The sequence below is a fragment of the Phocoena phocoena genome, chromosome 15, assembly GCF_963924675.1.
Source record: "Phocoena phocoena chromosome 15, mPhoPho1.1, whole genome shotgun sequence".
In the NCBI taxonomy this organism is placed as follows: domain Eukaryota; kingdom Metazoa; phylum Chordata; class Mammalia; order Artiodactyla; family Phocoenidae; genus Phocoena; species Phocoena phocoena.
The window spans coordinates 4,865,904-4,878,552 of record NC_089233.1 but is presented as its reverse complement, the minus strand read 5'-3'; the positions used below and the strand labels follow the sequence as shown (position 1 = coordinate 4,878,552).

The window sequence follows — 12,649 nt, the reverse complement described above, 5'->3', positions numbered from 1 at the left end:
CTGGTAAGAGGGGCTGTTGGAGGAAAGATGAGCTCAAACTCAGGATCCGCTGACCCAGCTGGAAATGCCCTGTGGAGACAGAGCCCAGGTATCCTACACCTTCTCAAATCAGCCCCAGTCCAAACATTTTATTCCACGCTTCTCCATCAACTACTAAAGGTCCTGGAAGAGAGGTTTTGAAATCGAGACCTCATTCACCAATTCACCTCTCCGACCTGTAGGTGGCCCAAAAAAGACCTGCATAAATGGAGATGTGCTATTCATTTTAAATGAATACTTATTGCCTGAATATGAGAAAGAAAAATGGAAAACGTGGCCATGTAAAAACTTCTCTATGTAAAGACATCTTAAAGTTAAAATATGAACCACAAAATCAGATACAGTACAGATACCTTTACTGTACATGACAAGAAAACGGGAATAAAATTTATATAGCACTCTTACAAGCTAGTAAGAAAATGAAGCACAATTAAAATTCAAATAGGCTTAACAAAACTAGTGGGTAGGGCTTCCCTGGTGGCGCAGTGGTTGAGAGTCCGCCTGCCGATGCAGGGGACAAGGGTTCGTGCCCTGGTTCGGGAAGATCCCACATGCCGCAGAGCGGCTGCGCCCGTGAGCCATGGCCCCTGAGCCTGCTGCTCCGCAATGGGAGAGGCCACAACAGCGGGAGGCCCGCGTACCGCAAAAAAAAAAAAAAACTAGTGGGTAATGACATACATAGTAAAATAACCACAGTACAAGAGTTTGCCATCAGACTGGTAACTATTTAAAGCCTGGACTCCTTGGTATTGTTAAGGGCACAGAAAACTAGACACTTTCAAACACAAGGGGGTGTTTGCAACCTTTGACAATACACTGTAGAATTTCACGTGTGCAAAACTTTACTTTTGGAAATGTAAACCAAGGAAATAATTAAACAAAGCACAACAAATATACATGTACAAGGTGTTCAGGATAACAAAGTATTAAAAATTTGTTAAACAAGTTATACACATATAATAGAATACTATGTAGCTGTTATAAATGATGGTGTATAGAAAGATAATCATAAATAATCCTGTATCAAGTCAAAGAAGCAGGCCATAGACAGTAACACTAATGACGCTGAGGGAAATAGCTTCATACAAACCAATGCAACTTTTCTGGTTATCATTTTAGCAAAACATATCAAAACTGTTTTTAATATTTTTCTTTGACCCAACAAATCCTACTTCTGTGGGTCTATTCTAAAGAAATAATCAGATATTAACAAAGATTTATGTATACACATGTCAAACCCATCATTATTTCTAATGGTAAAAAAAAAGATAAATCTGTTTTCCACCAATACAGCGAAGATTAAATAAATGATGGTACAGAATGTGATGGTCTTAAAATAACGTTCTTAAAGACTAATTTGTCACAAGAAAATGCTAATAGAAGTTCACATTTAAAAAGCAACATAAGGTAATTCCCTGGTGGTCCAGTGGTTAGGACTCTGAGCTTTCACTACCGGGGCCTGGGTTCAACCCCTGGTCGGGGAACTAAGATCCCACAAGCCGCAAGGCATGGCCAAAAAATAAAAATAAAAAATAAAAAGCAACATAAAACTTTTACAATCACGATTTTAAAATATATTTATTCTATATCTATATAAATGTACACACACAAAAAAAGAATGGAAACAGACCGAAATCTCTGCCCCCTGTGTTTTCAATGAAAGAGGCTACAAAAAGAAATTACAGTGAGCAGCTGTTTTATAGTCTGCCTGTTTGATCCTTAATATCTAGGCATCTACCTGGCATACAGCAACTCTCAGGAAATATTTGCAAATGAATACACCAAATTATTAGCAGTGAGTTCTCCTCAGAGATGTGAATATATACACTTTCCCCTCTTCTTCCTTTATGCCTTTAAATTTTGCACATGACTTCTCTAAATTTTTATCTTATCTGGACGACGAAATCAGACAGAAATCTTGAATCCATTCAGAATACCTTTCTTTGACAAACAGTTTTAAGTGCAAAATTCACCCAAAAAATTGTCTCTAGCTAAGCCAAAATGCAATGTTTGTATATTTAAATGACAAACAGTAATCTCTGGGCAATGAGATTATGGTTTTCCTAATTTTCTTCTTCATGCTTTTCCACAGTTTTAACATACTCTGTAACGTGAAAAAAATTTTTAAGTACTGAATTGTCAACAGTGGTGAGATTTTTTTGGGAGGGTTTTCTGCTTCTACACTTTCCTATTTTTTTTTTTTTTTTTTTTGCGGTACGCGGGCCTCTCACTGTTGTGGCCTCTCGCGTTGCGGAGCACAGGCTCCGGACGCGCAGGCTCAGCGGCCATGGCTCACGGGCCCAGCCTCTCCGCGGCACGTGGGATCTTCCCGGGCCGGGGCACGAACCCGTGTCCCCTGCATCGGCAGGCGGACTCTCAACCACTGCGCCACCAGGGAAACCCTACACTTTCCTATTTTTATACTCTCCTATTTTCTACAATGAGAAAATCTACTTTTTAATAAAAAACAAAAAAGAATGGTTGTTCAGTGGAGTCAACTGAACCTAACAAATCAAAAAAATGACAACTTTAAAAAGACCAAAGGACAGACACCCAAATGCAGGAAGGAGTAAAACTGAAAGGAAATGAAGGCTGAGGCTAAAAGCTTCCCATTTCACAGTTCTGGTCAAGAGAAAAGGAAGAGGTTAAGTGGCTAAAAGGAAAGGTGAGGTCAAGTTCTCTTATTAAAGAGTAGGAAATGGTATCTAAACCCGATGTGCATTAGAGTTCTAGAATTCTGCCAAGAAGGAGGGGAGTAAAACAAACAGGAAAGGGATGAACTGATTCAACCTCCTGAGGGAAGTATGATCCAAATGGTCCATTATTAAATTAAAGAACCTGTAGAATTAATCTGAGGTAAAAACATTTGTGTCAGATGAAAGAAGGCAAATGAATGAGTCTGACAATGGGCTTGCTGTCGGCCCTCCTTCTAACGCTGTGCTGTTCCACAGGAAAAAAAAACATGCAGAAACTCTGATCAAAGGCTGATGTTGGCTCCAGGAGACTCCCTACAGGATGAGTTGCTAAAGAACACAGGTGTTACTTATATCTAGGTTGCAACTTTTCTGACACTACCATTGGCGGGCAGAGTGACCTCCTCACATCAATACAGACGACGGTCGAGAAATCGTCTACCTACTGTTTGAAGTCTAGAAATGAAACTACATTTCTCACAGACCTAACTTTTCATATAAAAAGATAAAGTATGTCTGGACACTCTGGGCTTCTTTGGAAGAAAAGGCAATACGTAAATGCAGCAGTATTATTAGTAACCAGAGGAGGAAATTTTTAGAAGCTTATCGACGATCACTCCCTTCAAGAATAATCTTCGGTTTGCAGAAAACCTTATCACAATGTTACAGAACAGACAGACTTGCCTGTTTACCGCTGGGACTTCTATGACATAATGCTTTACGCATCATTGAGCTGCTATAATATGACACGCGGAAAAAATCAGTTTGCCCATTAAAAAGTAGTTAGCTTACAACTGTCCTGTGCTAAGGGCCTACTTAAATCGCCCTCACAGTCTGTTTTTGTTTCTCTTTAAGATCAAGAATTGTAGGTAGTAATAAGGATGAAAATCAAAGAATTTAAGGAATAAATTAAGACCTTTTCGACTCGGCTTGCACCTTTAAATCCCTACAACATGTTAATATTTGTTTCATCCTTCAACTTAACGTGTATTCTCTGTAATCATTCTATTCGAACTACCACATAGTAAAAACCTCCTTGAACCAATGTATTCATTTTTTATGGCACAATTTTATTTTAAAAGTGGCCATACAGGGACTTCCCTGATGGTCCAGTGGTAAAGAATCCACCTTACAATGCAAGGGACGTGGGTTCGATCCTCGGACAGGGAACTAAGATCCCACGTGCCGCAGGGTAACTAAGCCCGCGTGCCTCAACTAGAGCCCACTGAACCCTGGAGCCTGTGTGCTACAACTGGAGAGAAAAAACCCACACGCCACAACTAGAGAGAAGCCCACGTGCCGCAACAAGAAGATCCCATATGCCGCAACTAAGACCCGACGCACCCAAAAAATTAATTAATTAATTAAAGTCCATACACACTACTATATATAAAATAGGTAAACAACAAGGACCTACTGTACAGCACAGGGAACTATACTCAACATCTTGTAATAACCTATAATAGAAAAGAAACTGAAAAAGAATATATATGTATAACTGAACCACTTTGCTATACACCTGAAACTAACACAACATTGTAAATTAACTATAATTCAATTTTTTTTAAGTGTTCATCCACTAAGCAAAAAAAAAAACGACCACATTCTGAGAACTTGGGATATTTGTTGCTACTGGGTTACAGAATATCGATACCTATACTACCACCATCAATATATTTACTTTTTAAATACATGCTTTCCCCACTCCCCTATTTTTAGTTGTCCAATATCTAAACTGAGCAGACGTTACATACCAGACTCTCTCGATTTTGGCCCCTATTTAATCTTAGTTCTGCTCATAATTATATGCTGTAATGGTCACTCCCAATTCTTATGTTGATGTCTGCAAGGGCTTAGCCAACTACAAATGTTACAGGGTAGACTGTCCACATGAAACCTCCCTCCCTTCTGATACCAACTGCAAGTCTGGAAAAGTTCTCCAAATCACGCTCGTGTTCAATTAAAAAAAAAATTTCTTTTTGCTAAAACAACTGGTTGCAGCTAAAGAGCCAATTGCACTTTCATTAAAACATTAGATACTCTGAACTCGTTAGACTCAATGCTGTAAGTACCTCTCGTTTTACGAATAACTTGACTGACTTTGCCGACTTAGCCCTATCTCCTAGAAACCAAAAGCCTCAAGAAAACTCGGGCGTTTTTTTTTTTAACCGAAGAGGATGATGTCCATACTGCCTCACTATGAGAAGTCTTTAGCTACGCGATTAGTGAAGCAAAAGACAAGAGACGCTACAAATTAAAACTCTTAACCCAAACTGTTCTGCGCATAGGGTCTGCAGAGTTCCATTCCAGTAGTTTACAAAGTTCAAGCTCATCGCCCGACAACACCCCGGGGCTCAGGTGCTGGAAAACAGTCCAGCACGTCCGCAGCCCCGACTCCACAGAGGAAATACAGAAATGTAAACGATCGACCGAGCTGCAGACACCTGTTTCAACACGAGTTCACCTAACCCAGACGGCCCGCCCGCCGCCCCCATACGGCACCGCTGGGTCCCGGTTCAAGCCCGGATCCAGACGAATTTGTCCAGGTCCTGGGCCGAACCTCGCAGCTACCTGCCCGCCCCGGGAATGAAGGTGGACGGGGGCGGGGAGGGCCGCCGCCGCCGCATTCCGGGTCCCTCACCATCATACTTGGGGTCCGAGCCCTCGGCCGGGAAGTCGATGGCAGGCGGCGCAGGCACAGCCCCTGCCGCGTCGCCCTCCGCCTCGCGCTCTCGGGCCCCCAAGATACCCCCCAGCATCGCCCGCCGCGCGCGGGCTGCAAGCTAGCCCTCCCGCCACCCAAGCGCCGCCTCCCTATTTACTCCCAGCTGCCGCCACCGGATCCGGAAGTAGCCCCTCGGAAGGCGGAAGACCTGCCCGCCCCCCGGGCGCTTGAGGGGGCGGACCCTGCCGCATGCCACCGCCCCGCCTCTTCGCCTTCGAGGAGAGCGGATGGTCCAGCGTCAGCGCACGCCAGGTGCTGGCGCGTGGTGGGCTTCTCTGCTGGCGGCGGCTGGCGCGGCGTTGCGGGAGGAATTGGGTGGCCCCCACGTGGGGTCAACCCCGGCCTTTACTCCCTGCGGTTAAGCCCCACTATTCTCGAGACCTGAACACCCGACGAGTCAGCGCTCTCACTTCTCACGCCAAGACTCGGGTGCTAGTGTAAGAATCGGATGTCTGCAGGGACGCTGATCCAAATGTTTACTTTTTGCGGATACAGCGGTGACTGTTCATTTGTCATTTATTTTTTTTTTAAAAATCAAAAGCATCTGCAAGACTCGTCTCAAGGAGAACTGAACGTATTTTGGTGAACCGTTAGGCCACAGCAAAACGGGAAATGCCAAATAGATTCCAGAGTGAATCAGCCTAATAAAAATTCCGCTGGTTTTGAGACGACTTTCACAAACCTGAGACAGGCTTTTCCAAGTGATCCCATGGCCACACTGGACCCAACGGTGGTTTGAAGCCATTGGCTGCAAAAATCCTCTTTGCCCTCTGGCGATGTCTCTGAAGACTTGGTCGCTGACACAATGCTGTTGGAAGTTGATTCTTAGATCGCAGATCAGATAACATAGCTGGAATAAAAAGCGTTTGGGGGAGTTCCCTGGCGGTCCAGTGGTTAGGACTTGGCGCTTTCACTGCCCTGGCCTAAATTCCATCCCTGGTTGGGAAACTAAGCTCCCGCAAGCAACGTGGCTCGGCCAAAAAAAAAAAAAGCCTTTCAGATTTGGGGCCTCAACCCCAGTGCGATGTGCAAAAATGGTATTGTTTAAGAATTTTATTTGAACTTCTCTGGTGGCACAGTGGTTGAGAGTCTGCCTGCCAATGCAGGGGACACGGGTTCGAGCCGTAGTCTGGGAGGATCCCCCATGCTGCGGAGCATCTAAGCCTGTGTGCCACAACTACTGAGCCTGCACTCTAGAGCCTGCAAGCCACAACTACTGAGCCCATGTGCCACAACTACTGAAGCCCGTGCACCTAGAGCCCGTGCTCCACAACAAGAGAGGCCACTGCAATGAAAAGCCCGTGCACCACAGTGAGGAGTGGCCCCTGCTCACCGCAACTAGAGAAAGCCCACGCGCAGCAACGAAGACCCAACGCACCCCAAAATAAATGAATAAATATTTTTTTAAAGAATTTTATTTGATGGGACTCCCCTGGTGGTGCAGTGGTTAAAAGTCCATCTGCCAATGCAGGGGACATGGGTTCGAGCCCTGGTCTGGGAAGATCCCACATGCCACAGAACAACTAAACCCGTGCGCCACGACTACTGAGCCCAAGTGCCACAACTGCTGAAGCCAGCGTGCCTAGAGGCCGTGCTCCGCAGCAGGAGAAGCCACCACAATGAGAAGCCCGCACACCGCAACGAAGACCCAACACAGCCAAAAATTAATTAATCAATTAATTTTTTAAAAAAGAATGAGCAAAAAGATTTAGCTTAAAAAGTTATTAATTGCAACACTAATTATAATACCCCAAACAGGCAATATAACTGGTTAAATAAATTACAAATATCAATACAATGGCACACTTTGCAACCATTAAAAGTATTGGTATGCATTATCTGGTTCTCACCACTTTTCCACCACCACCAGAATGGAGGAAAAAAAAAAAACAAACTCTTTCTGGTCAGAATAGAATGAAAGAAATCTTTCTAGAAGATGACCTGCAGTTTATAGTGAAAAGCTTTAAATAAGCATACCCTTCCGCCTATATATATAGGTGTATATCCAAAGGAAATAGCGTGGTTAAAAAAGATAAATACAAGAATGTCCATCAAAGTGTAATCTATAATTTAAAAAGCACTGAAATAATCCAAATTCCAAATAGAAGAGCAATTAGGGTACATCCCTGCAATGAAACCACATGTAGGCAAAAATTGGAAGAAAAAAAGCACGTTCCTCTCTTGGCTTCCATAATATCACACAATTTTAGTTTTTCTCTATTTTACTGGCCCTTCATCTCAATATCCCCTTCTGGATCCTCCTTCTCCAAATGTGTAATTCTGTAGGGCTCTTGTCATGTCACTCCAAATTCTGTCAGGAGATAACCACGTGCACCGCTATCACTTTACATACCATCTATAACCTGACAACTCCCAAATGTATCTCTGCAACACAGACTTGTTCTCTTGGATGGCTTAAAAGCATCTCAAATTTGTCCGAACGTGAACTCTTGATATTCCTCCTAAAACTTCTTTTCTACTACCCTTCTCCATCCATTTAAATTAGCACACAATCCACCCACTTGTCCAAGCCTGAAACCTGAGAGTCAACTTTTATTCCATATCCAGAATATATCCAGGCTGCCTACAAATTAATAAAAAAATAAATAGGGCTTCCCTGGTGGCGCAGTAGTTGGGAGTCCGCCTGCCGATGCAGGGGACACGGGTTCATGCCCCAGCCCGGGAGGATCCCACATGCCGCGGAGCGGCTGGGCCCGTGAGCCATGGCCGCTGAGCCTGCGCGTCTGGAGCCTGTGCTCCGCAACGGGAGAGGCCACAACAGTGAGAGGTCCGCGTAACGCAAAAAAAAAAATTAAATAAATAATAAATAGAAACATGATACATATAAAGATGCAATATTAAACATACAGGTAACCAAAAAGGAACCCCTAATGGCCAATAAACATAGGAAAAGATACAAACATTTCACTAGTTACAGGTAAGTGTAAGTTAAACAATGAAATATCATTTCAAACTATCATTTGCAAAAATTGGAGTTTTTGATACCGAGAGTTGGTGAGGATATGGAGAAAAGGAACCATCATACATCGCTAAAGAGTTATTTAGGGATATTGAGTGAAGCTGAAATGGTGCATACCCAATATCCAGTAGTTAATTCCCCTCTTGGGGACTTCCCTGGCTAAGACTCCACGCTCCCAATGCAGGGGGCCCGGGTTCGATCCCTGGTTGGGGAACTCGATCCCACGTGCCGCAACTAAGACCCAGCACAGCCAAATAAATAATAAATAAATTTTAAAATATATTCTAAAGATAATAATTCCCCTCTTGGTTCCCTTTAGACACCCCTATCTGTGCCTAAGGATATGTGTATAAAGATACTTATTGCAACATTGTTTGTAACAACAAATACAAAAATAGCCTAATAGCCATCAGTAGGGAAATAAACATATGCAAATAAATATTATAGAAAAGCTAGAATGAATCAACTAGATATACTTGTCTTATCATGGACATTTAAAACAACACAGTGGGGAATTCCTTGGCGGTCCAGTGGTTAGGACTCTGCGATTTCACTGCCAAGGGCATGGGTTCAATCCCTGGTCAGGGAACTAAGATCCTGCAAGTCATGCAGTGTGGCCAAAAATTAATTAATTAATTAATTAAAACACAGTGAAAGTTGCAGAAGCCTTATTTTATATGCATAATAATGTTTACTGAGAACTGTGTCAGCCTCATGCACACAGTTCTATGTGCTTTTACAAATATTAACTCATATATATATACAAATATTAACTCATATATATACAAATATTAACTCACATATATCATATATGTGTAACTGAATCACTTTGCTGTACAGCAGAAATTAACACACACTGTAAATCAACTATACTTCGATAAAATAAAACAACATTTTTAAAGGCCATTTCACTGTTCTGACAAGCCGGCTGCTTCAGGAAGGTAGGGGACATGGTAAGACCAGAGAATTTCATGAGCATAGATCCACTGCTACACTTCACTTGCTGGAAAGTGAGTTCCTTGATCAGAAGCTGTGTAGAATACCATTTCAGTGGATAAAGCATTCTGTAAGTCCAGATGGTCGTTTTGGCAGAATAATTGCATGCAGGGAAGGCAAACCTCTACCCACAGTAAGTGTCTAGTCCAGTAAGAACAAAATACTGCCCCTTCCATGATGGAAGTGGTCTAATATAATCAACCTGCCACCAGGTAGCTGGCTGATTACCCCGAGGGAATGGTGCCATATTGGGGGTTCAGTGTTGGTCCCGGCTGATGGCTGATTGGGCCCTCAGCAGTGGCTGTAGTCTTGGTGAGTGGAAGCCCATGTTGCTGAGCCCACCCATAACCTCCATTCCTGCCACCATGGTCACTTTGCCCATTGGGTGATTACAGGGGCAACTGGGGGAAAAGGCTGACTGGTATCCACAGAATGGTTCATCTTATTGACTTGATTATTAAAATCCTTTGCTGAGGGACTTCCCTGGAGGTCCAGTGGTTAGGACACCACTCTTCCACTGCAGGGGGCGAGGGTTTAATCCCTGGTCAGAGAACTAAGATCCCACATGCCACACAGTGCGGCCTTATTTTAAAAAAAAAATCCTTTGCTGAGTATTCACTTGGGACGAAAATATCTTCACCTTTTTCACCCATCCAGGGACGTGTATCCACATATCTCTTCCCCAGACTTCCCTGTCATCAATTATAGACTTGCATTCCTTCCAAGTCCCTGACCGTACAACCAAACCATTGGCCACATCCCATGAATCGGTGTATAATCACATCTGGCCACTTCTCCTCACAAGCAAAATGAATAACCAGATACATTGCTCAAAGTTCTGCTCTGTGGGAGGATTTCCCTTCACCATGTCCTTCAGGGATGTCCCAGAGAGGGGCCATGGTGCTACAGCTGCCCACTTGTGGGTGGTGCCTGCATACCCTGCAGAAACATCTGGAAACCAGGCCCAAGTCTTCCCTTCCTTTGTATATGCTCTGATCATAGGCAACTCTCCATAAGGCCATACTCGTAGGCGTGGAGAAAGAGGGTATTGTAGCAGGAGTGGGAACCGTGAACATTTGAGCCACTTCTTCATGTAAATTATGTGTGCCTTCAGGGTCTGCCTGGGCATGATTTCCCTTCCATTTGGTGATGCAGTGCTTCTGCACATGCCCAAATTTATGGCTTGTTGGGTCAAAGAACACCCAGTTCATGATAAACCATTCAGGTAAATAAGATGTAGGATCTTACTTCCCCGCCCAGGTATCGAACCCATGCCCCCTGCACTGGAAGCACGGAGTCTTAACCACTGGACGACTGGATCCTTGGGAAGTCCCAAGGATCTCTTCTTTCAAGGCAGACACAGAGCTTCCACGTCAGTTAAAATCAAATCTGTAAAAGCTCATCCTTTTCTTTCCCCTTTGTCCAGTGACATTAGGAGTCACCCAGTCAATCTCATTATACTTGTTAATTTAACAAAATGTTTAAAGGTATCATATACAAGGTCACCCAGATCCTTGCTTCTTATAAGTGTTTGATTAAGAGTATCCAGTGGTGATATTTTCTGTATCTCTTTTGCCACATCACGCCGTGTACCTCTAGAAATAGAGTCACTACTCTTTGCCGCATCTATTTCGAGGCGAGAATGAAGACCATTCTCAGCAATCAGACGGTCGACATTCCAGAAAATGTCGACATTACTCTGAAGGGACGCACAGTTATTGTGAAGGGCCCCAGAGGCACCCAGCAGAGGGACTTCAATCACATCAGTGGAGAACTCGGTCTCCTTGGAAAGAAAAAGAAGAGGCTCCGGGTTGACACATGGTGGGAGAATAGAAAGGAACTGGTGACTGTTCGTACTATCTGTAGTCATGTACAGAACGTGATCAAGGGTGTTACACTGGGCTTCAGTTACAAGACGAGTTCTGCGTATGCTCATTTACCCATCCATGTTGTTATTCAGGAAAATGGTTCTCTTGTAGAAATCCAAGATTTTGGGAGTGAAAAATACATCTGCAGGGTTCGGATGAGGCCAGGTGTTGCTTGTTCAGTATCTCATGCCCGGAAAGATGAGTTGATTCTTGAAGGAAACGACATTGAACTTGTGTCAAATTCAGCTGCCTTGATTCAGCAAAAGCCACAACAGTTAAAAACAAGGATATCAGAACATTTTTGGATGGTATCTATGTTTCTGAAAAAAGAACAGTTCAACAGGTTGATGAATAAGTTCTGAGTGATCCAGCTACAGAAACTGCAAGAGGCCAGACTCATATGTGATATTTTTTAAATGAATACAATCTCTTTTGACTTGGGCAATTTTTCTTAAACTGATTATCCTTTCCAACTATTTGGCCAGTAAGCAGTTAAATAAATTCTAGTGTGGTAAGAACAATAACAGAAGGAATGAGTGTTTTTTTTTTTTAGAAAGACTTAATGGGAGAAGTGGCTTGAAGGAATAGCAAGGGTATTTCAGGCAAGAGGAACATGGGTACTGTGGTTGTTCGTTATTGGATGAAGAACTTTGAGAGATGTCCTGAAGGTATCAGTAATTTTGCAGAGGCATGAATTTGAATATTTGTGAGGCAAGTGCCTGAGTCACAGTAACTTTGTGTGAAAAAGCAGCTGAGAAGTGATACAGTCTTAGTAAGACTTAGGAAAATTAGAAGATGGAGTTAATTTATATTCGTGATAAACATAGTTCCTGTGGCCCAAGGTTCTCTCAGTTTTACCCTAATTTCAGCCATTTACTCCTATGTCCTAGGCCTTGATATCTAAAAAAAAAACTTATAACCCTTCCATAATCTCTTCATCCCATGTGTCATGCTTCAGATACACTACCATACTAGACTATCTTAACTCAATAGGATTGCCTGTAAACCTCTTCCTTGATAGAAACTCCAACCTTATGATTTCTCGGGCAAAACATAACATTCAAGTTTGATTTCTCTTACATACTATGTGTCTAGCCTATCAGAAAAATCTGTGGGCTGTCCTTCAAAGTAAGGTTTATTCAAGGAATAAGCAAGAAAAAATAAAACCTATTTGGAACATAAAAAGAAAAAAAAAGATAGGAAAAAGAAATAGTCACTAGTCTTTCAACCTAATTTAATTAGAGAGCCAATTCCAGAAAGCCCGGAGCCAACTCAGAAAACTCACCCTTAAGTTTCCTCTCCTCTAGAACAACTCCTGGTATCAAAATCTGTGTAGTCAGTGTTCTCC

At 42.9% G+C, this 12,649-nt stretch overlaps 1 protein-coding gene and 1 pseudogene across 2 annotated transcripts in view; one reads left to right on the top strand and one right to left on the bottom strand.

Annotated features, from left to right (window-relative positions):
- Window positions 1–5,577, bottom strand: part of EIF2AK1 (eukaryotic translation initiation factor 2 alpha kinase 1) — a 30,263-nt gene extending 24,686 nt beyond the window's left edge. Inside the window, exon 1 of one of the 2 annotated variants that reach the window (XM_065892196.1) lies at window positions 5,374–5,577. In XM_065892196.1, the coding sequence (XP_065748268.1) occupies window positions 5,374–5,491 (118 nt within the window). In that variant the 5' untranslated portion in view covers window positions 5,492–5,577. The remainder of the gene's footprint in view (window positions 1–5,373) is intronic. The other variant, XM_065892197.1, reaches the window with a different exon arrangement.
- Window positions 5,578–11,075: 5,498 nt separating this feature from the next.
- On the top strand, window positions 11,076–11,656 carry LOC136134898 (large ribosomal subunit protein uL6 pseudogene; annotated as a pseudogene).
- Window positions 11,657–12,649: the final 993 nt, after the last annotated feature.